At 37.3% G+C, this 26,016-nt stretch overlaps 1 protein-coding gene across 2 annotated transcripts; it reads right to left on the minus strand.

The window, feature by feature from the left end:
* Window positions 1-2,435: 2,435 nt before the first annotated feature.
* LOC131783624 (rRNA-processing protein UTP23 homolog) lies at window positions 2,436-25,976 on the minus strand. 2 transcript variants are annotated; one of them, XR_010719210.1, is made up of 9 exons: window positions 25,883-25,976; window positions 25,628-25,717; window positions 24,134-24,280; window positions 23,692-23,766; window positions 23,175-23,254; window positions 19,992-20,159; window positions 19,277-19,372; window positions 6,814-17,806; window positions 5,202-6,589 (listed from the first exon to the last, which is right to left on the minus strand). XR_010719210.1 is itself a non-coding variant. In XM_059100385.2 (8 exons), the coding sequence occupies exons 1-7, from the start codon at window positions 25,968-25,970 to the stop codon at window positions 19,283-19,285; spliced, it is 738 nt and encodes a 245-aa protein (XP_058956368.2). In that variant the 5' UTR covers window positions 25,971-25,976; the 3' UTR covers window positions 2,436-3,324; window positions 19,277-19,282. The 2 variants fall into 2 exon arrangements, 1 of the variants encoding a protein (XP_058956368.2); XM_059100385.2 differs by lacking the exons at window positions 5,202-6,589; window positions 6,814-17,806 and adding an exon at window positions 2,436-3,324.
* Window positions 25,977-26,016: the final 40 nt, after the last annotated feature.

Here is a 26,016-nt window from a genome sequence, read left to right on the forward strand (position 1 = left end):
ACAATTATTTAAAGAACCCTTCAACAACCTTAAGGGCTCACTTAAACGCCGAACATTTCATGAAATAACCTAATTGCAAAATGTACTTTGTAATCAGTAAATTCCTTTGGCTTCCAAAAAAGTAAACATCGGTTACCTAGGTAGAAAGAACCGTCTTACGCTGGTTTCTAATATGTTTCCACATACTCGATATTCGATACTTAGTAAGTGAATGAAATACTTGTATTTCCTATTCATTACATCCAATTCTAAGGCGAATAATTCAATTTCAAGCTGCTGCACTTAATTTTTTTTCTCTAGCAAAAAGTAAATGTGGTTCCAATATTTTCAAGAGCGTATCGATAAAGTCCTTTCTCCGGAAACCCCGCCTCTACCCCCTGTGGATTTATTTTGGCGGAAGTTTACGGGACTTTCCCATTTAAACTGACCGGAAACAACTTGTGAGAACTCAAATATAAAAATACCTTGATAAACTACGACCGGAAATCATCTGCACGTAGAAATTATACGCGTTGATCATTACTTCAATGTCTCTAATACTGCAACTTTGAAAATGTCTCTTTGTTCTGTCAACACCGGCAAGTACTTTCCTCTCCACTTTAAACGGAAATCAATCGTTGTCAAAAAAGTTTGTTTTAAAACAACGATCGATATAAGTCACACAAATGTTGTTTTGTTTTCCAGTCGAGACAAGCCCGGGCATATCTACTCCGTACTACTATGTTTTCGCGCCAAAAACACGAAATCGACCGGTTTAATTTCAGCATGTTAACAGTTAACAACTTCCCCGATTTAACACTTCTTCTCGACTAGATTGCTGTCTATTTTACTACCAAACTTTTGTTAACGCGTTCAAAAAAACGTGACCAAAAGTTAATTTTCATTTCGTTTTCATTCTGAAGAGATCTGAGGAGGCAAATTTTTTACGTGTAGACTGCACGCTGTTTTCGTTAATGAAATAGTTCGTTTACGCAAAAAGAGATTACATCTGTCAGGGGTAAACTTAAACACACGCCATCGGGCACCCTTTCTTTCGGTTTTCGTGTTTTTATGATGAAAAATGAAACACACGCACGATATCGCCCCTGTCATCAAATGATGAAGTGTTTACATTAACGATTTTGTGTTGCTCTCGTTCCGGCAAAATTTGGCGGGAAATTAGCCGGGAGAAAAACTGGCTCAGACTTATTTTCACTGTGCCAAGGTCATACAGGATTAATTTAGGATTCAAATATTCAATATAAACCATTTTTGTTTACATCCACAAACGGGTGTACGTGCAGATGAATAAATTTTCTGTATTTCGCATGGCTATTTCCCAATATAAAAAAAAAAAAAAAAAAAAAAAAAAAAACCTCCTGCCGACATAAGGAACAGGTGAACACATTTCATGCATGAATTCGTGTCTGAATATTTCCGACGGCTTTTTAACATAGTCCTCAATTTCCAGTGTAATCCGTTCCGGAGACAAAGGGAGTCTATACTGCTTATTATCTCATACTAGAGAGGCGATATGGAAATTATTTCACGTCACATCTGTACGTGCGCATGTTATGTTCACGTGCTTTTTGTCAATAATTGTTGATGTAAGCTCATCCTTCATTTTGAGCCAAGATTCAATCAAAGCCAGATCCTTAAATATTGACATAAACAAGAAAAGAAAAAAGAAAAAGAAAAAACGACGAACCAGCCTTTAGCATAAAATTTCTGTTTTTCCACGACCTTGCAAGGAAGTGCAAGGTCAGGAGCCTGACAAGGTTAATTGCAACTATTTTACACGGTTACTTAAAAATAAAAAAAAATAAAAAAAAAAATGAAAGAGAAAGCACGCTAATGTTCCCCATTTTTAAAACAAATTGGTGCTGGGTCAGGCGAGTACAAAGTGTCTAATTGACGGAAAAAAAGAGGGCCATTATATGTACCTCTCTCCTGGGTTGTTTACACAACTCCGTTTTATACTGTTGGTTCAAAGTGGTTAGACTAACTTGTACCCAACAGTCCCAAGTTTGAAGACATTTGTTTGATATGCAGTCGCACTCCAATCTCTCATAATTTTTCAGAGTGAAATTAAAACTCTAGGTTGAGAATTGTTTTCGACAAGTAGTGTTTACTCAGCTGTCAAATTTGTTTCCTCCGTCGATAAATCGTAATTGTGTGACCGAATAAATGCTGTGACGTATTACCAAATGATGGTTCTTCCAAGGTCGCTCGGGCTTTGTGCAACTCGGAAAATGAAAACAGTCGTAGGTGTGAAAATGGAAGATTGAAACAGACTGATATAACTGACCAGTAACTGAAAAGTTGTACCACTTTAAAGGCTATAATCTGTGTAAATGGTTGACTATAGATGAGGCAATAGTGCGTGACGTGACCAGCCTCGTGCAAAATGTTATGCAACGTGACTTTGTTATGTAATGCCAAACCGCAAACTGTGACTATGACCTATGTTTAATTTCAACAAAACTCCGGAATAGAAATTACACGTTCACGAGGTTCCCTTCAAATTTCCGCGGATTTTTAAATTTTTCACGGATATGAAATTTGGATGACAAAAGCCATTAGTTTTACAATCATACTATATTTCCACGCAAGCTTCAAGGTCAAAATTAACCGGGTTCACGATAATAAGATGACTGATTTCACAGCCCGAAATAAGATTTACAATTCTTAAATCGTGTTTACTGGTGACCTTGCTTTACAAGTGCAAACTGATCGGAATCGAAAACAAAGCACACGAATGAAAACTTAGGGAGAACGCTACAATATAACGATTTTATTACGTAACTTTCCCAGCGTGATCACTTGTAGGATGGGATTTTACGGTCCTTTAATTGTTTACCAACGCAAAACTTCCAGATAAAGATGAATACGAATTAAAACGTTGTCGTTGCCCTCGCGTTGCCCTTGTAGTGTTATCAATATTGACGTCGTCAAGTCTTTGATATGACCTTGACAGGGGAATGCGGATTTCCGTCAACTACCCTTTTCCCTCGTCTTCTCGATCGTTTTCTACTAGTCGATGCAACTGAGGAGGAAAACCGCGACGATTCTAGTGTCAGACTGAATTTTTTTCCACTGAGTCCCGATGTTATCAATAACAGTTGCGAACTACATCAGCAGATTTTTTGTGCTATCATTAAAACAAGCAAGGTCAAATGCCTGATTTCATCACTATAAATGTTTACAGTCCAGAGTACATGACGACATGGCACCCATCCAAGAAGCAACACACTTAAAAATTTCGTGCTCTGCCGACCATAGATTGCATTAGAAGGAGAAGGATGACGAACTGGAAAGCATCATCTTGTTGTGGTTCAAATTTTCCTGTTTAAAAAAAAAATAAAGAAACAAATATATGCTTGCGTTACTTATGGATCACAGAAGCTCTTCGATACTCCAGTCTAGGTTGTGCAGGTGAGGCGGTTCGTCGTCATCTAGGTAGTTTAGACGGTTTAAAACAAAGAAAAATGCTAAAGAATAGAGTGCAAACGAGATGACGGACACCGAAAGCAAAACTGGGGAAATTATGTGACCACAGCGTGCGTGACAATCAACAAAGGAAATTACATGGAATTCTTGGAAGAAAAAAAGTTTCCTTGAACATAGAGTCAACTGACAACAATAAAAAATTAGGGAACAAGAGTAATATCAAATTTACAACAACACCTTCCGTTTAAATGAAAGGATTACCGTTGGCAAAATAATAATTTAATACATTTGTTTGTGTGCTACAACAAAAGTGAAAGCTAGGGAATTTTTCGATATTTTTAGTATGCACAAATCTTGATTCGTATAACTTATTCTTATTTTTTCCTCAATCTTAAGATAAAAAGAAAGCCATAAATTAGACTCAAGAAAAAAAATTCACGACAATTACACTGTCCGACAAATGAAAGGTATAAGAGGTTCTTCCACACGTATCTTTAACACAGGATAAGCTAAAACAAAACTACAAAAATTTCCAAAACGACTAGACTAAGGCAATTAATTTCTAGAAATTGTCTGGAGATCGTTGCACATAGCCAAAAGTAGGAAATTGTTCATCAAAAAAACACTTGACTCGAGAGAAACCGAAAAAAAATCGTGCCACTATTAAGCTCTAATTGCGTTAAACAATTTTTTGATGGATTGAAGATTTGATTTTCAACATCGATTCGGGCAAATTTCATCGTGTCAAAACAATTATATCAAAGCCCCTCAAAGTGGTAATATTTTCATAGAAAACAAGATCTTGCGTATTTTACAATATCCACTCTGGATTCAACTGAGTATAAAGCATGTTTTTCCTTGCGTTTACGGCAAGACAATATCGCTCTTTGGTTTTACCACTTCAAGTTAGTGTTGCGTTCGGACTTGTCGAATCCGAGAACCTTATCGCCAAAAGTCACTTTGAAACAAGTGTCTCAAATCTCATCGATACCATAAACGCCTTTCTGTAGAGCTCATTGGGAAGAGCTTTATAAAGACTTCTAACCAGATTAGCCAACGATCTGCCATAAGCACTATTTTTCATTTGTTGCCATCGAATTTCGACAGATTGTTTTTAACAGAGTTTTGGTAACGTTCCCAAGTCTAGACAATATTTCCCTTCTTCTACAGACAGCGGGAAGCTTACTTTCACCCACGCGGTAAAACAATAACACAAACGAGCCTTAGTTAAAACGTATATTGCTGACAGAGCGATAAATAGGAAGAGAATTATTTACCCTTTCGCATTAATATCAGAAATATCGACATTGCCCTTCATTCGCCGTACATGTTGTTTCTAATGGCTTTCCGCCTTTCGGCTAATTCACGTAGACCTTCAAATGAAGAAAAAAATAGCCGACATTCACGTTCAACAAAATCATATGCCGGTACCCATAACTGTCAGGATGAAATTTCAAGTCATATTCCCGAAATCTCATTTTAGTAGACAAAACCTAGCTAACGAGGGCGAAAATCAAAAGAAATCTGTCTCGGAAGGATGTGGTTAAATTTCCTTTCTGTATTGCTAATGACACATTATATTTGGTAATCTCGAACGTGTGGTAGCGAGATCAGTTTATAAATACACAAAACAAAGCCCTATTGTTTCGCGAGAAGATAAAGAGAAAAAGTGAAACTTCCAAAGAGGTCGACGCTTTTGCACTGTAATCTGTTAATTACAAAACCGCCCTTTTGAAACTTCGTACTTAACTAACGACACAAAAACAAGAGCGAGTTTTTCTTAAAGAAGCCTCTTTTATTACAAAAATAAGACCTCTGGAACATTTTTTTTTAAATAGAAGAATTGATGCAATTCATGCAGCCACATAGAATTGTCTAGTTTTAAGCTGCAGGTAAAAAACCCTTGAAAGGCGAATTAACATTACATTACAAATCTGTCGCATTTTCAGCGTTTATAGAAATAATATCATTAAGCTATTTACATATTTACATACGACTTTGGGTGATTATTTACAAAAAGTTTGATATTTACAAGAGTTTACAAAGTATTGCTCAAGTTCGATTAATTTAACGGGCTGAATGTATAAAAGCGCTCTATTTATATTTCCTATTGTTTTGTTTTTTTGTGGCAACAAGAACATTATTAATAATAATGGAAATAATCATGGAAAATGTCTGGTACCTGCCATAAAAGTAACCGTCTCTAACACGAAGGTTTCGTGATAAAAGCGTGCATCTGGGATCCTACACAGCAGTAACCTAACTAAACCTTTTCAGTTCTCTTCTTTTCTCTCAAAACAATACACATCGACAACAGATAAAAAATTTGCATATGAAAGACAATAAGAACGTGAAATGTTTATGTTGTTCTGTCACGACAGCATAGAAGAGAATTGTGTTTTCGCTCGAAGCACACACGCATACGACAACAGTTCGCCAGCGAACCGAGCAACGTGACTTCAGCGACACCTCACAAAAGTTTCCGGAAGAGAAATGTCAAGGTCGATGATTTTTCACTCTTTTCCCTAATTTTTTTTCCCGAGAAGCGCGTGTCTTTCAGAAAATGCAATATCAGTAATGATTTCGCGAGTCACAGTCTATTAATTATCTAATACTGCCAGTCAGCGCTGACGAATAAAAAGATGAAAAAAAAAACCTCTCTCGGTGACAGTCGATCGACGAATAAAATTTTGACCTTCGTTTGAAAGCTGCGCAATATACAGTGACAGAAAACTACGATATGCTAACGCCAGTACGTGAATGTCACTTACTAGCTGTTATTTTAGCGAAGCTCGATAAATTAAGCGGAATTTTTAAAACAAAGTCAGAGCGTCTCTCCTTGAATAGAAGTTATGGTCAAGCCGGGCTTTCGCGGATTCCGGCCACGGATGACTTGCGTTTTGTTGTTATGGAAAAGCGATTTTAGTTCTCTCCGCTGTGACATCCTGGTCTGTGAAGCGGAGGCTTCTCAGTGCTTTTAATCCTGTGTTTGTCAACAATAGGGCGATGAAACATGAGCCATCAGGTACAAAACCAAACACAGTTCTGTGCTTAATGTGCCAGTCTCGAAGCGAGTGTCGTATTGCGTGAAATAAAAATAATTTCTTGCGCTGTGCGAGTCAATCATCCTCAGGGCTAGCAAGTGAATACGCAGTGTCATCTGCAAAAGAGAAATAGAAAAATAAAGATTAGTTAAGTATTTCCAGAGCGCCACGATCGCTGACAAAAATCCAAACGCGAAGGGCAACGAAAACGATGATTACACTATCATTCCCGCGCTACACAAAAAGCGTCAAATTTGACCTCTCTGTAAGTATGCGATCAAGTCATGATTATTAATATCTGCGAATAACACAATTGTTTTCATCGCATCCAAGCGCTTACCTTATGAGTGAAACAACACGACAAAAAGGCTTTCAAGTGTTGAGCAGATTCCACACAAGTCTCCCAACAACGAAGACACCGGCAACAGCACACACAGCCTTGATTGCATCAACAACAATGGCCTGTTCATTGTTAACTTTCTCCCGTCTCGCGGATGCTTCTAGATCGTCCGCGATCTTTCGAAGCTCCCTTCCCACCGCAATGCACGCTCTCCGCTGTGATGGAGACTCGTCAGGTGATAGAAAAAGTGTGGATGCCATCCATAAACCAGCACTTTGGAGATAAGACATGTTTTGTTTTCGCCAGAAGCTTATGTTCTCTCGATTACAATGTTTTGATGCCTTCGGAAGATTTAAAATGGTCTGATGCGCGCTCGTGCCGAACACACGACTTTATTGCCTTACCTAAACTGGATTTTTGATTGACACCTCTGGACAAGCTGCGATTGGTGGCTTGTCATGCCACTGACTTCACGGTCATTGAAAACAAAAGGGGGCCCCCTCTAAAGCTAAATTCGTAAAATTAACTCATGGTGACATTTTGCAGTTTCTACACTCACGTACTTCGCGACAAAGCTCGGCGCGACCTTGGGAATTTCCTGAACGCAATGTATGTAAACAATCGAATTACGGGTTTGCGCACAACAAAAGAAAAATAACCCAGAGACACAACAGCCCCCTGAAATAGCCACAGACCTAGTATCCCCTCCCTCAAAGAAATCCTTTGAGTTCGCTACTATCACATGTATCTTCAGGGCTGCATGTGTTCGACGCGATCAGCAGTAAATTTCGTTTTTAGACGTGACTTCACATTGACCCAAAATTATCATACGCTGACTAACGCAGTTCATGCGACGAGCGCTGACCTAAATCACGGCCCAACCACCCACAAGTAGTGCACTAAAAAACCAGGGCTGATATAAGATCATGGCTTTGCGCCAAATTTGGCCTCTTCGCTTTAAAAAATAAAGAAAAACGAGAAAGATAAACATTACCACAAACTTTGATCACAACAGAATTAAAACAGTATGTTGCAATAACAAAGTGTTCGGTACCTCTGATTAATTTCGAATTAATTGCCATCTCCAAAATAACTAGAAAAATTTTTTATTCTTTCATATTCAAATGTCGCGAAATTACTAGTGCAAAGTTTACGCAAACTCATCACTTAATTTGAAAATGTTTAGAGCAGTGCCATAGCTACAGCTGCTGCTATTGAAATAATAATGGCAACTTTCCAGTTTTCGTATAACCAGTCTACTGACTCGTGAATAAGACACCTACGTTAATAAATAATAAGGAAAAAAAAAGTTCAAGACCTTTTAAGAAGATTACTTCGACTAAAAAATCGTCTCAGGACTTAAGCGCGTTCACAAGTCTTCGTTCGGTCGTCTCAGAGAAAGGTGTCAATTATAATACCGAGGACGAAAGTGAAAAAATTTGAAAATGATATTCTAATTGTTCCGTGTCTTGGCATGCGATCCTGAGGGTTGCTGATTCAGCAGGCGCATAAATTAGGGCGAAACATTTTTTCAGAGTAGGATTATAACGTCTTTACACAACAACTTCCTTCCCTTTCCTTTTTTTCGTGTTTTGGCGAGTGACATTGGCCTCTGGATGACTCTGCACTCGACCTCTCAGAGCCTCCATAAAATATTTCACCTGAAATGAAACTGAAATATTTGTACTCCACACACACACAAAAAAATCATACCCATGTTTTTAGCTCGGAGAAATACCCATTTTGCTGCGAAGTTAATGTGCCTGGACAGGAATTTCAAAAACATAATTTTACAAACCGGCAAAAATTAAAACAAAACCACCAACGGCTTCTTCAGAATGTCATCGAATATGAACCTGAAAGACTATTTAGATTAGCCATAATCATTATTTTTAAAAATCTGTTTTCAAACATACACATCAACTCGCTGTTGAAGTTCGAGAAGGTCTTACTCGCAAAGTATTCGTGCATCAGAAAATCCAACTCAAGGGTATATTTTAAGCAAATTTAGCTAACAATTAGCTAGAGAAGACAAGAACACTTATGTCTTTTGACGAGATTAAACACGAAAAAAAAACCAAAACCAGTAGTTTTCCCCGCTAAACAATCTGTCTTTTATGAGATCAAATTCTACAAGATAAACGGACTGCTGGATTTGAAGTATGAAGAAAAACCACAATCTGTGAATCTCCCTCGAGCCTCGAGCTTCGTACAGTAATACTAACCCATAAAAAAGCCCTAGCATTGACAACCCATGAAAATTCGTCAAATTTAAGTGCAGCACTAAATATATCTGAAACCTCTAAGGGGATTACTGCTGAAATCAGGCTAAGCCATGAATCAAGAATCAACAATCGAATGAGCTTTGGTCCGCTAAATTCCTCCTAACTTCTTAACAAGGTCACCTCTTTGAAGACACGACAAGATTTACCTCTAAATGACGAGTGGTTTATTAACTGACTGTGTGAAACGAACGCTACCCAGTTTTGTTGTTAGCATAAAAGAAGATAATTAAAAAAACGGAATTAAAAACTCAATTAATGAATAAGAGTCGCGAACATACAGGAAAACAACAAAAACCCATTTGAATATAAAAGGCTCTCGAAGGGTTTCCTGGCTTTAAGAGCATGTACCTGCACCTTGCATGGCTATATCCTTCACGTCTAAAAGATTAAAAACAAAAGTTCGATCTGGAGACGTTGTCACGAGGAAATGACGTCGCAATCTGTGTCCGCCCACGATCTGCACTCATTTTCAAAACAAAGGAAAATGAAAGCAAAAATACACTGAACAAATTTATGCCCCAAAGCCTTCTTGGAAAACATTTGTACTAGAGTCTAACTTGAATTTTCTATTGATTTGAATGGGTTCAGATGGCGTAAGCCATTTAAAGTTGTAACGGAATCGAACAATCTCAAAAGGCAAAGTTGTCTGATGATTCTAAATTGTACAGAACCGCAAGTTATACTTTAGGTTTCCTGTGCTTGCTAACACAGAAACCGTACCTGGAAACGAAAAAACTGTCTTAATTCTGTAACATTATTTTATGGTAACGTAAACAACCTCGCCACTGCCTTGTCAGTCCAAACAGTGATTTGAAACGAACACAATCGATTATGTCTTCCACTAGATTATAAGTGTTTTGATTTTGATCAAAGATTCTTACTGTTCGCAGCGAGGCAATATCGCAATTTCCATTGGCATAAACTCAAAATCTCAGGAAAAACTGTTTCTTTGGACAAAAACAACGCACCTTCCCACACAGATAATTCCCTTTCAATTCACAGGCCATCGAAAGTGAAAAGTATTGTAGTTGTTACCGAGCGAAGTGGGTAGACCCGCTTTTAGAACAATAGGTGACTATGTTTTTGCGGCGGTGTATTATTTTCAAGCACCTCGCGAATTTGATCAAAGACAACCGCAATATCAGGCTGAACCTTCACTTAGATTGTGGCTTTGAGCGTGAAAGCCGAATGGTTCTTCCTTGCAGACTGGTAGCGGTGCGCATTACCGTCGGCTATTGTTACAAAAAGTCAAAAATAGCGTCAAAGAATCGCCATAAAGATCTGAATACTTTCACCCTTTGTAATTTGTCTTAAGTGGAAGTGCAGAAACGGTGACAGACTGACGCCGGACAAGTGGAATCTTAAATAAACGTTACTTTGCATCTCTAAAGTCAAAAACAAGTTAATTATCAAGGGGTGAATAGGTCTGACAATAATTCTTTCCACCGTAGACCTGCATTAAATTCAAGATGCACTGATATAGGACGAGATAAAAATCTGCTCATGTTTGAATCAAATCTTCATACAAAAACAACACAACACACAAGTGCATTAGGGTTTTTCAAGTTCAATCTAAAATCGAAGATGCGTCACCATGAACGAGTAGTTTCTTTGTCAAAAGGCTCGACTTCCAAACCGTTGCAATCTAAAAACAGAGGTTCTTTGCAGAGCACGTGATAGCTCCACTACAAACCTAGCTCCATAAGAATAGCAAGACGCCTTTCACAATTTTGTGGGATTTAATTAAAATCCCAGAACCCATTCAAGTTCACTGCACTCGGACAATAGATGTTTACCTAAAAGTTGTTTTGATGCCCTTTGGACCACTGATATTTGACTGTGTTCAGTTCTGCCCTTCAAACCTCCGACACAGAGTACAAAACACCTTTTGTTCGGTGCATCACAACGACAGAAGTAATTTTCTTTGTAAGTTTAGCCGATATACCACAACTTGAAATTAAAAATTCAACCTTAAGCAATTAGCCTTGTATAATTGCTAAAATCGCAGAAAACCATTGTTTCTTTCTCAAACTCCGGAAGCACTCAAATTTTCACGGTGTATTGCTACACTAGTTTCTCCCGCTATCAGTGCAAAGTAATTAAGGAGTGATAAACCCGTAATTTCTCTTTTCAAAACAATATAAAGATATGCTTTCCAGTGGAGAGAATCGCTACGTTTATCAGGCAAAAAAAAAAGAGAAAACAACAGTCTATCGTTTTCTCTACGATTTATTGTATTGACCGGAGCGGCAAAGAAACCTCGAGGATCTAAAACTAGTTTCAGTCGATTCCAAGGCATTTAATAACGATTAACTTTGTTCATTATAATGTTTTGTGTACTCAAGAAATTCCCGACCCCAGAGACAATCGAAGCCATCAGTTTTTGCCATTGTGAATTCAATGCAAAAGGAAAACACATATTTTCTCAGAGTCATTTTCGAGATGTGTTACACAACCATGAGACTTACAATACCAGTTGAATTTAACGACGTGCCCCTTTTTTGTCAAAAATACCGAAAATGGAAACTTATTCTTTCACAGTCAGTTCTTTAGGGGAAGCTTCGAAAATGATTTTGAGGGAAAACCACTTGAAAACATACCTGTTACAGATAAACCTTCAAATTATAGGCTTTGTATTTTTGGGAACTTGTGGACATATATGTTTATTGGAAGCTCTCAGCTAGAATTCTTGACATCGCAACATAAAATGTTTGATACCAAATGTGGGATATATCTTAAGTTAAGAGATAAGCGAAATAATTCATCTGTTTGGATCATAAAAAACTTTGCATATCTCGTGTAAGCTGCATGCGACAAACACGCAGATATTAGAAAGCAATTTTTTTTTGACGTGTGTATGTTGAGCGTGGTCCAAATTTGAGAATATGACGCAAAACTTCCAAGTACAAATAGAACGAAGTGGAATTCAACACAAGAAATTTTGTCAAAAATGAAAATGAAAACTTCCCTAACAAAATTTTTCAGAAAAATGCAATGTAAGAAGTTTCGATCTCTTAAAATTTATGCACACAAATGAAAAGAACTATTAATTCGGATGACAGCAGGGAACTAAAAATAGCGATAGGCTGTATTCAATGCTACCTTGTTGTCGAGATGTAAACTTCGCAAGCAATGTGTATAAACTCGTTTTATTTGTAATGCATTAATACGAATGTTGCTTGCTACCGCTTTGGTAGTGAAAAAGACCTTACTGCAAGCGATTCGTAAAAATAACTAAAGCTACGAGGCATTACTCTAGTATTTCCGCGTGGAAAGACGCGGAAAGTTGCGCAATGCGTTCTTCGCGATGGAGTTTTCGATCTAGAAGACGTATCTTAAATGCGTCAATTCCAAAGAGCGAATTTACATTTACAATGCAAAATTGCGAAAAGGTGCATAAAAAATAAACTCTGGTTAGTGACTGTTCAAAAGAAAGTTTTTTTCTATATCGTGAGCAAGGAGTTTCGACCTTTTAATTTGCATTTTTCCGGCAACTGGCTATTCAAAATGGTTTGGCAGTAGTTATTATTTTTTTTAATTTTAATAAAGGTGCCTTGCGTGTATTTTTCTAATAACATTTATTTTAAGAGGGTGGATAGCCTGCAGTTAAACCAGATAACTAATTGTACGTTAAAAAAAATCACGGTTTCCATGTACAATAGATCATTGGTGTTTGCAATGGTCGCGCGACAGGTCAAAACAAATCCATTTTAAGCACATTGGTTCATCCAGTGTCCAGCTGTGTCAGAGGTACAAGCCTTATTAAATTCACTCTTCAATCTGAGATTGACTGTCGAGACCAAAAGGAAATGATGTGGTCAAACGAAGAAATATTTAAAACAGAACGCCATTATCTCTGTAAAATCAGCGTATGACCTAGTGACCTCGTCGCTTGTTTTTTACGAGAAGAGAACAATCAGTAGCAATATGGCTTCGTGGCCAGCAACACGCAAAGGTTGAGGCGCAAAGAAACATCTGACATTGCAAATAATAGACACTGTGATCCCATTCGGATAGTCAAGTCAAGATAGGAACGTGTTTCAGATCTGGTCAAAATAACTACTTCGTTTGAAATCGACTTCGACTGTCGCGTGGCTGAAAAGAAAAAAAAAACCGTCACAGGCACGATTCTGTATTTAATAAAAAAAACAGCAGAAATCTCAGTGGACTAATCACTGTTTTGCGTGCTTCTCTACAGCAGTCCGTTCACAATCCAGTCACGCGAAATAACACAGAACAGAGTAATTAAAAGCTTATGGAAACTGAACTGCAAACCCCGCAAAGTATAAATCTATCACTGTTTTGTAATGATTACTTAGCAACAGGGTGCAACTGAGCTCAAATGGCTTCTCGTAAATTCATCTCTAAGCGATGCTATTTTTAATTGTTAATCCTCTGTCTGCCAGGGAATCCTAACTCAAACAACCTGCTGTTTTCTATGAATAAATACGGTTTGTATCTTAACGATAGCAGTGTGGTATGTGTAATTCCTGGGGTTGCACTAACAAGAAATCCTTGCTTTGTCATGACACTGCGCTGACTACACAGTTTTTAACAGCTTTAATTGATACAGTACAGGCGTTTGACAAGATAGAACCATCCTACTTATGTCTGATTTACGGTACGCCTTTATTTGATTTGTCCCCCTAGGCAGTACAGTTCGTATCTGACACAACATTTCCTTAAAGATCTGGTAACCAATTTCGATGAACTGTTAGCTAGGAATTCCATTTCCCTGAAGGAGGATCGTTCGAACAGTTCACTACTGACTTTATGTATCGCTACTTGACAGAAACGTTCCAAAAAAACAAGAATCAATTATAAACATCTCTCTCACGCTTTCTTCAGTTAAAAATGAATCCTTTCGTAAAAGTGAAACCAAAGGATGTTTTCATGTAATCATATCATTAATCTTTTAGAAGAACAGGAGCGTCTAAAGAACTATTTAATATAAAGTTTAAATAAAAGCAACTAAAGCTACGATCCACGAGAGCGAGCGGCAATTTAAGCAATTGCAGAAAAACATTGTATAAAAAAAATTGTAAATAAAAAGCAGTTACTTTTTCAAAATGCAAGCCCTCACTGCTTTGTAAACAGAAACCACAACTACCGATAGTTATAATTGAAAATCTTTTTCCTAAAACTTTGTAGCAACTTTAATATCATCTTTCTTCGTTTCATAAGTTTCTTCCAAAAGCCAAACTATTTGATCAAAGTGTATTCGACCAATAAAGAAAGATCATTTTATATTTCTGCTATTAAAAAAAAAACAAAAAAAAAGAAACCCGTTTTGGGATGGTGCCATGCACCGAAGTTACTGGAAGCAACTCATTTTTTTTCTACAACGTGCTTGCAGAAATTTTTTCTATAAAACGGAAATCCTTAAAACTGGAAGTCCCTCTCGAAATCGTAGGCACAAAAAACACTCCACTTTCATTTCCTCTTCATCAAGACTACTAAACCATGAAATCTTTCCCCAAAAACCGCGACACGAGTGAAAACAAAGCTTCATTGTGAAATTAAACAAGGTGAACACGTCATAAAAATAGATATTCAGACCTCGGTTGAACATATTACGCAAGACCGAATTGTCGAGCGGAAGCCTACTTTACTGACAAGATTGCCCACGCAAGTTTGCTGTTACCCAAACAGAAATTTAGAGAGGATTATCAGATTTTTCTTTTACAGCAATTATCACGTGCTGGTTACTTCTTGATTACGCAGCCAACTTTCAACATACAATATCTCAATAATATCATTTTACACGACTTATTTTACAATGTACTTTTACAAGTAATGCCTTGAAAATTTACAGTTTCTGTAAGACGGAAATCCGTGGATTCGAGTGCAGTTTTAGCGAGCACGTAGCGTGGTTTGGAGCAATATTGGGTACTTCAGTTAATAGGGGTTAAAAAGACAACTCTCATTACTTTCCGTTTACTTAAAAAACTTTTTATTTGTCTAAACTACTCTGTCCTTTAACCCTGTTTACCGCCTTGCATACACCGAGGATTACCTCGGAAATACAACTACGTGATGTACAGCACGGACATGAACTAAACTCTTTGTCAACAAATTAAGGGAAGGATCAAAACCTCGAGAAAAACAACACCCAAATCTTTAAAAATAACACAGAATTAATTAACTGCAGCTGGAATCTTCTTTACGCGGATTCAACAATTCGGATATTGAAATTTTGCATATCAAAAATAGCAGTCAAAAGGTACGAATTCCGGCCTATGCGAACCCAATATAGATGATGACACGATCAGACAAAAACTCGGTATCACTTCCTAAATCAACAGACAGAGAAAGAATATTATGATTTGGCCAACGGATAGTTCCCTGAAATGCTGGAATCCTACCAAATATATATATATATATATGTGTATATATATGTATATATATATATATATATATATTATTTTTTCCTTTTTCCTCTCATAATATTTATTCTGCTCTGCTTCAACGTATTGAGCACTGTTCCACGCGAAAATCGACTTGCAGACTTTCTATATATATATATATATATATATATATATAAAGAGCGATTCTCTCAATAAAAAAAAAAAAGGTAACAAAAAGTGCTCCTTTCCGAATCATTTTCGTTAATTTCAAGTTTCTTTTCCCTGTGCTGTCAAGAAAGCATATTTCCATTTTTAAGAGTACTATGAACAGGAAACTTAATCATGTTATCAGGGCTAGGAAAGATTGATGAATTTTTACAAATTTTTAAAACTTTTTCCGTGGAATTTTCGGCATGCCACCGTTTTGCACGTGAGTGACAAAACGGACCTTAACATTTCAGGTCCTTCTGTGGTTAGATTCAACAGTTTTGGAAAGTCCAGTATTTTGATGCGTGAAGTATCATCTATAGAAAAGCGAAGTGACCTCATTTTGTAAAAGTCAGTGGGCACAGAGAAAATTTATTTCGCATCAACGTAAGCCTTAAAATAGGAAAAAATTAGCACCATCTGTCGCATGAGTATGAAAGTCCAAATTAGAATTGAACAATGTTAAAGTTTCTGTTTTAAGATGTTGCACAGGTTTCGAAAATGTGATGGTATGCAGAAATTATGCGAGGTATTTCACGTCTGTACTTAAAACACGAGTTTAAAAATAAACAAAAGAGAGGGCGAGGTTTGAGTTACAAGAACGAAACTAACTGTGATTTTATCACTGCCTGTTTAAAAATAGACCTGATCTCACTACATTCAACAATCTGTGAACTCAAAGAAAAAAGTATTTCTACAAATCTAAACGTGCCGTTGAAGAAAAAAAGATTAGCAAATTTGTATCTTGATGCAATTAACGGTCAACGCATGTTTCGCAAGGAATATTTCCGGCAAGCGTTACGCACTTCCTTAAGAATAACATTTCTATGTTTTCAATCTATCATGATCTCACTTTTTACGGCTAATTTTTACGATTTTTTTGTCCAACTTAGTGGAACATTAACATGGAAATATATAAGATGCGTTCATCTTTTCTTTATTACCAGTTGAGTTACAGCACCCTCTACTTGAAAGCACTGATTACAACAACAAAATTAAAGAAAAATCCTCTCCTCCTCTCTTGAAGCTTTTGCCAACTTCTATCAATTTCTAATTGTACTTTTGGTAGCATTTCAGTATGAGGGATCCAGTTATTAAGCTGTAGCTTTTTCTTACTGATAAAGAGCTGTCCGCTAAACTCCTAAAAATCAACCAACGAAATCCTTGTGCTAAAATTCTACTGAATAGAGTTATTTCTAACTTCGTTGTTCAAAGACTAGCGAATTCTAGAAGCAAGTACTTTTGTCGTTTGAACTATTTAACTTAACAGTACTAAAATGACAACTTAAATGACCGAGACAACGGAAAGATTACGATACACTTTTTATTGCAAACGGGAACGGCAAAATCCAACCCAAGACTCAATAACTTCTCTTCAAATCTTTTATTATTCAGTAAGTCAACAAAAAAACACCTCAGGATTTAAAGGCAGGAGGCAAAAGTTCAGTTCTCAGCCTATGGCACTCAAAAGCGAGCGTGAAGCATGTTCGAAACCTCCAGAGTTTTCTCTTTAACACACACACAAAAAAAATTACAAATATGGCATTCCAAGATTACCCGTACAAGAGAAGTGAAACGCAAAACAGAACAGTACTGTTCTTAGCACGTAGAAAAAAACGGGAGCAGTTTTATATCCAGTGGAGTTTTGCTTCTGTGTTGGCTTGCTTCACCGTGGGAGATAGAGGAAACCAAATTGGAAACTAAATTTAACAGATAAAAAAACCGAAGGTAAAAACTACCTGGCTTGATTTTTATCCAACAGAAAAAAAAAATGGGAGCCGTTTATTTCCAATGGAGTTTTGCTTCGATACTTGCTTGCTTAACCGTGAGAGATAGAGGAAAACAAATTGGACGCTATAAAAATTTAGTCGATAAAGAAACGAACTTAAAAACTACCTGGCTCAGTTTTTATCCACCCTTGAGGAAAAAAAACAAATTATTTTTACAGGCGATGAATATAAACGGAATGGATATAAACGCCAAAGGAATTGTTGTATTTTTTCCTTAACGATGATGACGTGTTTGAGGATGGATCAAATGCATGGTACTACCACGACTGCAACAACGGATGATTGAAAAACTAAACAGAACTTCGTGAACATATTTTCTACAGATATCAGCACAACTTCCTGGCACACCAGCTTGAACTTTCTTCTAAGAATATAACAAAAAAATCGGGAAAGACCTGCGAGTCAAAAGAAACTTCCTCTCTAAACAGGAATCACTCAAAATATCGAAAGAAAGAAAAACAAACTGGTATAAAATTAGTAAATTTCCGATAATTTGTATCATTTAAAAACTCCTCCTTTGTTGCCTAATTGCTCGCCTCCACTGTCCAATACTGTGCTTCTAATATTTAACGACATCGCAGGTTCTCGTCCATTTAGACTTCCTACACCCCCTACATGCCATCAATATAAAATAACTTCCTCTAAAATGCCAGTAACAATGCCCAAATTTTATTCTACGCCTGCAAGCTGTGTGACTCGTTCCTTATGTCAGAGCAAAACTTTGCATATCATTCACAATGTAACGAGGCCTAAGTTTCTTTCTCTGCGACTTTTCTTCTCTTCGAAACAATGGACAAAAGTAATTTTGAAGCCATGTGATTTTTAACAAGTCCACAAAACTTCAATATTGTTAATGACTCTGAAAAAAGAGGAAGTCCTTCCGTGTCCTAATATTTGCCTTCAGAGGACACCAACTCAGATCAAAAACAAAGAGAGAACCGAAATGACTAAAGAAATTACTTGAAAATCTTAAAACCTATTATTTGCAAGTGTTTTATTTTTTTTTCCGTTTTATGCAGCAACAGTACGGACTACTGGGAAAGTTGGCACTTAATACTGGATACCGGTTTTATTGAGTGCGGAGTCGATTTTCACCCTCAACTTTAAAAATTCTACTCTATCTTTCACTTAATTCGAATGTTTTAGCATCGCTCTTTCAACCGAAACACTTAAATATCGTAAAACGGTAACAACAACAACAACAACAAAAGCGTTCTACTTTTTTCCTAACTAAGAGTTCTTCGTTTCAACCACAATGCTTCCTCGCGTCGGTAAGACATTTGAGAAAAGTACCATCAAGAAAAACTATTAATTCACGAAACGTCGAAAGGAAAAACCAAGTCTCAAAAATGTTTGATAACTGCGAATCGATTCTTCACAGTGGATGAAGGGTTGAAGAACAATCGAAGCTCTACGGACATCAACTTTTACTACATGCCTTAAGAAAATAGACATAGAATGTACTTCCACGCCTGGTGAAATTGTAATCACACATTTACTCTTTGGAGCAATTTCCAATTGAGTCTCAAAAGTAATCGGGTTTTGCGCTCTGTGATTGGTCCAGCAGAAAAGTTGCACCATCCTCTCGATTAATCAGATGGAAAACGAAAGAAAATGGCAACCTGGTCACACGCGTTTTCCCGCGCTTCAAGAAGTTTGCTTCTTTTTGCTCTCAGTTCTCATTGGCTACTGAAAATACAAACCTTTGTTCTGGTTGGCACTGTGATTATTATAGTTTTGGTTTTTCAACGCTTGATTTAAGACTGCTCCATAAATGAGTATGAGAGTAAAATTTTCGTAAATAAATGAAACATTTTGCTTCATATTTTCCAACCTTGGATTATGAAGAACATCCTGTCATCTGTTCCTGCAGCGCTTGTTGCACGTGCTCGGCCAGTTTTCTTCTTTTTCTTTTACGGATTCGCTTTTTCTAAGAAGGAGAGAATTAATTTATATTATTATTATTATTAAGATTCAAGATATCCTGAAAATTTATCGCGGGGGGGGGGGGGGGGGGGGGAGGGAGGGTCGGGAGATGGTGTGGAAGGGGAGGTCACATGGTTTTTAGGGGGGAACGGATGAGGATCAGTCATCGCCATCAGAGTATAGACAAGGTCTATAGAACATTGACTGCCAATCTACTGCTAATGACGGGAAAGGATCAGAAGAAAATTGCAGAGCCCCATGGGGAAGCAGGTAAACTGAAATCCTTGGGCGAAATTCCGCAATTGGCTGCAAGTGTTTGTTGTATTTTGCCGCAGCATACCTCAACTTAAGCACAATGTATGTGAGCAGCGTTTAGTTCCAAATGGCTATTCAAATAATTTGCCGTTGGGGTTTCTGTTCTCAGACCGCGCAAATTCTGGTGATTTCCCGTTGTTTTTATTGCAAAGGACGGCTAAGAGATGTACAATGATTTGAAACGCCCGTGCTAAGCCATTATTCTTGCCAATTGATCATTTGGGTCATCGTCATCGTCATTGTCTTCATCATCATCATCATTATTATCATCACTATCATAATAACAATAAACAGCCAGGTATTCCCACCTTAGTTTCATCACCAGTCTTCCTCTTCTTGCTTTTCAACATGGACAGAGGGTTTGGTCCCCCGGGCCTCTTCCGTTTACGTTTCGGTTGAGCATCCGTAGCGGAGTCCTTCAGTCGAACTAACGTTTCTTTCTCGTGAGCAGAGGGCTGCAGACGGGAAATTTGAACCTTAAACGCAAAAGATGGCATTGATTAGAGTGAAATAAAGCGTGAAACTCAAAACAAGTAGTTTGGAAGATAAGATATTCTAAATCCGAAGGGGGGACGACGTCGGCGAAGGTAAAACATGGCAAAGGCTTCACCCTTTACAGCCTAACATCAGTATGTATATTCTCCTTACTGTTCTCTATACTTATCCTAAGGTGCTGACAAGGAGAATTTGTTTAACAATCAAGAGCTTTTTAAATTGGTGATCATTTCTTTTATTCTCGTGCCCTTAATGTATGATTCAAAGGGTGATATTGTAAGGAGAAATTAGATGCTGATTACTCTTAGGGGGTTAAAGTTACCAGAAAAAAAGCTTGTCTTTGAAAGAAGCATAAAGCTGCAGATAAGTCGCTTGTTTATTGGAATATGCCACATGGCCGTGCATCGTTTCTAACTGAGCATAGGTTCGCGCGACATCGCATGGCTTCCTACTTCAAAAACAACAGAAAAAGTGGCATATCTTAGAAAAAGAAAACGACAAAAAATAATGGCACGTACTGTATATTCTCAATTTAATTTTAGACCAAAACAAGTAAAGGGAAAAAAACTTATCGCAGCTTCCCATTCGACCGGAAAAAACAAGTTACGAAACGCTGCGAAACCGCGACACTATGCTTCGTTTTATGTTTACTTTCTTTTAATGCCTTTAAAATGTGTCCTGAGGGCAACACTATAAAGAGAATCACAATCAAGAAAGAATGAAATAATGAGCGTAAATTCGAATAAAGACGAAAAATCCAGATTTCAGGAAACAAACTTGAACGTGCCCGGCGAAATAGCCGTCACGAACTCTTGTCTAAATTTGTCACGCGACGTCGGGAAAAACAACCTTTCTTTTCCTTTTTTTTTTCTTTGAACGGGCAAATAAAATTTAAATTCAAACGAGCCTTAAAAGAAGAGTAACACTACTAATATATATAAAAAACCGAGCACTGTTATAATAACTCCTTTGGTCTCAAAAGTAAGAACAAATAAAAAAACTACTGTTATCTTAATAACGTGACAAAATGTTCAAGTGGAACTGATGCACGAGCGAGGCGAGTGATTTTCACTACAAAGTTCAAAATCCGGTTGAAAACTCGAGTGGAATCGCCCAATCTTTAAGTGTACAACTCGCTTGACTCGTGTTTTCCATTCTACTTTGTAGCATACCAAGGACTTTGCCCGAGTTTTTGACTCTGTAGTAAGTTTTGAATCTCCGGAAAATGGAGACTTCATGTCTCTCATACCGGTCGAGTGCCAAGAACAACTGAACAACCGAGATACGCCCCACATATTGACACGTCACAGCCAGGTAAATTAAAGGAATTCTCATTTCCTTGTAAAAAAATTTGATCACATTCTTTCCGGTAGATGTTACGCGAAGACTTTAGGGTCGGACACAAAACCCGCACGAAAAAAAATAACGAAATGGAGATAAAATGTTTCCCGACTCGGAAAAACATTTATGAATGTGAATACTAACAATTGCGGGGAAAATATTGCAAAGAACTACCATTAAAACGAAATACCTTTCATTCCAATACTGAGTGTGCTTCTTCACTTGGCCGGTTAGCGAGTGAAAAACGATTTTCCTGACCAAACCTTCGCAGCGTTGTATCAAAGCACTATGATATATTACATGACATACATGTAGTCCGTAGAAAATTATATCTTGCACTTGCGTGTTTCATGAGCCCAAATTTTGTTTTCTATTTATCAGTTCAAACGATAATCAAAGCCTGCCCGGCAAAAATAACAGCCATATGAAGTTTGCACCCCGAAAACAACGTTTTAATCGACTTTTTAGCACTTTACGAACAAAGTGCAACTCTTCGCTCGGCCAATGAGCTGACGAGGTAATTTAAAGAGGTTGTTGAGATGGCTTTTCAGGTAATTACACAATTTTGTCGATGACACAACTTTTCAATGGCAGTAAGCAAAATGCTACGAATCTGGTTTTTTTTTTTTTCTTTTAATTTTTTTGTTTTTGTTTTTTAAAAATGCATGGTTTATTTGCAGTGTTTTGATGAAATAAAACGGTGAAACTTTTCCAAAGTAAGACTCTAAAAGCTTCTGACTAAAAATATTCGAGTTAAGGATACACTTGGCAAAACACGTGAACAACTCACACGTGTAACTAAACAAACCATGTCGGTTAGAGAGTGTATCTTGTGAAATGTTTCATGACTCCAATTGTCGACATTGCTCAAATATTCTAGAGGTGTACAAGACGCGTGTCACATACATATTTGACCCTAATAATAGCCTATCTCTCTATAGAGTCTCAGTGACTCTGTGGTAGAGCATCGGAGAGCGGAATCCGGAGGTTTGAGGTTCGATTCTTCATGGGGACTTAGAATAGTTTCTTTGTCGCGCGCTCGTGACAAGACGAATAAACATCTTCCTATATTTGATTACCGAGCTCAAACTGTACCGTACAATTGTTTTTTAAAGAATCTATTTGTTTTAAACAATAATCAAAAGATAAAACTTCTTGAGTGAGACGTCTTCAACAGTAACGCTCGCGTGTGCTGCAGTAAATACGCGCGCGTAAAGCACGTGTAATTCGTACACGCACTTCCAGTGCGTGCACTTTCGCGGGGTTTCGTCTATTTGAAAACGTGTTTTGTTAATCTCTTTATGTATATGCGTGTACTCTTTCACACGGATTCAACGGCTGAGGAAGATTGCATTTCAACCTATCCCCTAAATGATGATAAGGAAGAGCCAATCAAAATACTGATATAATTCAGCCTATCACATGTATATTAACCCTTTAACTCTCAGAGATGATTTACATGTAAATTCTCCCCACAATATTCACATGTTATCCAGCAAACAGGTAATGAGAATACTTAAACTTATCAGGTAAAAGTTGTTATTGTAATCTAACACCAAATTCTCCAAACTCAATCATAAGGTAATGTGCAAAAGCTAGAGGGGAGAAGTAACAATCAGATCTTGGGAGTTTAAGGGTTCAAAGAGATAACAAACCTGGTCAGAGGCTTGATGAGACGCCCTTGAAGGTTTCTCCAGGAGTATTGTGTTGTGGTTAATAAATAAAAGTGGTACTCCTGTAAAATATTTGAACAAAGTCAGGAAAATCATGAATTTTATAATTAAGGGCTACCCAAAAAAAATCCTTCTACAATCAAAAAAAAGAAGATTATTAGGTAATGATCAGAGCAGCATTGGTTTGTAAACTGCATATCATAGTGTTAGGTGTGCAACCTGGTCTTAAAACACCTTAACCCTTTAACCCCTAAGAGTGACCAGCATCTAATTTCTCCATACAACTTCACCCCTCAATCATGCTTTATGGTCATGAGAATAAAGGAAATTATCACCAACTAAAGAAACTCTTGATTGCTGAACAAATTCTCCTAGTCAGCACCTTAGGAAATGTATAGAGAACAGTAATGAGAATATGGATGTTGATGTCAGGGTGTAAAGGGTTAAGGAGAGACAGATTCACTGTAGAGGATAAGAATTAAATGAAACAGAGTGTTACCTGGAATTTTCTGCAAGTGACTTCTGAGAGTTCTGTCTTGTGAGGCAACAAAGTAGCCATTTCTATTTTCAGTTCCTTTCAAAGAGAAACAACAGGAAGAATTAACATGTATTAAAGGATCTTGAGCAACATATTGCAATTTGTTAGTCAAGGCAAATAAATCATTTGCCAAAGCTATGCCAACTGGGATATAATCTGTGTGGCTTACAAAAAGAACAAGACAGGACAATTGAGATTTAAACAAAGGATGAACTGCAAGAAATTAACCTGGCTGTAATCTCTCACTGAACAGAAGCAGAACAACATGGAACCTAAATGCTATGTTATTATAAAGCAACTGGTGTTGATGGTGATGTCATCTGATCAATATGTTTGTCTACCAATCGATCAAAAGCATGACGCAATCAAAATGTGCATACAATTAATTTCATTATACAGTTACCTATCATATTCATAATACATTCTGCAGCTGGCACAGCTTCCTTATGGTGGCCACATTTCCGCAGCTGAAATCTCTTTAAAATCAGCACAGCGCCTGCCAGCTGAGGACCAAGTGCCTTTCCTTCTTCTATTACACATTTTGTCGTCACTTGTCACAAGTCAAGTTAAATTTGTACAAAAAATAACTTTAACCCTTTAACTCCTGGAAGTGATTTACATGTAACTTCTCCCAACAATATTCACACATTATCCCACAAACAGGTCATGAGATTACTAAAACTTATCAGTTAAAGGTTGTTATCATGATATACCACCAAATTATTGTAACTTCATTACAAGGAAATGTGAAACAGCTAGATGGGAGAATTAATAATCAGATCATGGGAGTGAAAGGGTTTAAGGCTGTAAACATACATTTTGGCTTTGAGACTCAAATAGCATGCGTTCTAGCAATAGTTCATTCATCTAGAATCTGTAAAGCTTGTAAAAATTTACCAACTTCTGATTTCATTCTTGTACAACATACCAGTTTTTAACTAAAATATGTAAGTGGTACCTACTGTTCCCTTGTTCTCTAGAAATTTGTTTTATCTTCATAACAAATCAAAAGTTGTAACTCCTTGCTATTACCAAGGCTATAGTTTGATTCTAATGCCAGGTATGATTTCTGAATAACAGGAAAATGTTGTGTCCAAGTTCTGATGTCTTCTTTTGCATTTACCATTGTGAATCATCAGCTTCTAAATAACTATATTTTCTTGTGACAGCAATCAAATAAACCCTTGAATCACTCTTTTGACTAACTGATAAAGAATGCTACCTTTGCCACTTTGTGACCATACATGTAACTCTACCCCATTAATATTTTGAGTCAATTATTCCAAAATGAAAAATTACCTTTAATGAGAAGGAAGGCAGAAAATGTTACTTTGGTAAGATAAACAAAAACCAAATTAGAAAGAATTCACATTCAAGAAATGTCATAGTTGGTCTACAATGTAAAGATTTAAACAGATTGCGGTGGACAAACTTGAAGTTGCTGTTCCTTTAAGCAAAGGTTTCCTACTCCTAAGAGAAGTAGGAGTTGGAAACCTAGAAAAGGATAACTCACTAAAATGGTCTCATTTCCACAAAGTCTTGTTCAGACAAGAAGCAATACACTGTACCTGGAAGTAAGGTGAGGTATTTCTTATTGAGAAGTTGACTGGATTTTTTCCTCTGAAAAGCAGTCGTAAATATTAATATTCCCTTAAACTCTTTTATTTTCCCCATGACGCTTCTTACGCCAGATGATCATCTCACAGCTGAAGCTTGGGCTGCCAAAGCACTGGCGGCCCAAGCACTGCCCCAAAACACTGGCAGCCCAAAAGAATTAAAAAAAAAATTCAGTAGCGCTATTTTGTTTCAAGGGTTGGTACAGGTATGTGCACGTTTCTTTCACGTATTTTCTTGAACAAGTGCAGAGTAATTTTGAACTTTCATGAATAAAGGATACATAACTGAACAGATCCATCCAAGTATTTGGGAAGCTGTTCCTTGATATTGATCTTGGTCTGCAGTGCTGCCTGACAGAAAGTGCCGTCAACTGAGAACAGAACAACACCGAAATAAAATTACACTCGCAAGCATGGCCGACCAGTTAAACTGCCGGAAGTCACATAAAATCAGTGTGCAAAACACACAGACGCTCTCCATTGACTCCAAACTGCGACAGGTTAGAGAAGAAAATGTGTTTAACAATTCCACTCACCTAAAATTTGATAAGGTTCAAATATCCCGAAGGAATTTTTGAACAAAGTTAAATATCTCTTTGCATGCTTCACCCGTTTGACTTTCATTTTCAACGCTTAGGGAAGTAACCGCTGGTTGGTGTGTTTCTTGTCT

The sequence above is a fragment of the Pocillopora verrucosa genome, chromosome 11, assembly GCF_036669915.1.
Source record: "Pocillopora verrucosa isolate sample1 chromosome 11, ASM3666991v2, whole genome shotgun sequence".
Classification (NCBI taxonomy): Eukaryota; Metazoa; Cnidaria; class Anthozoa; order Scleractinia; family Pocilloporidae; genus Pocillopora; species Pocillopora verrucosa.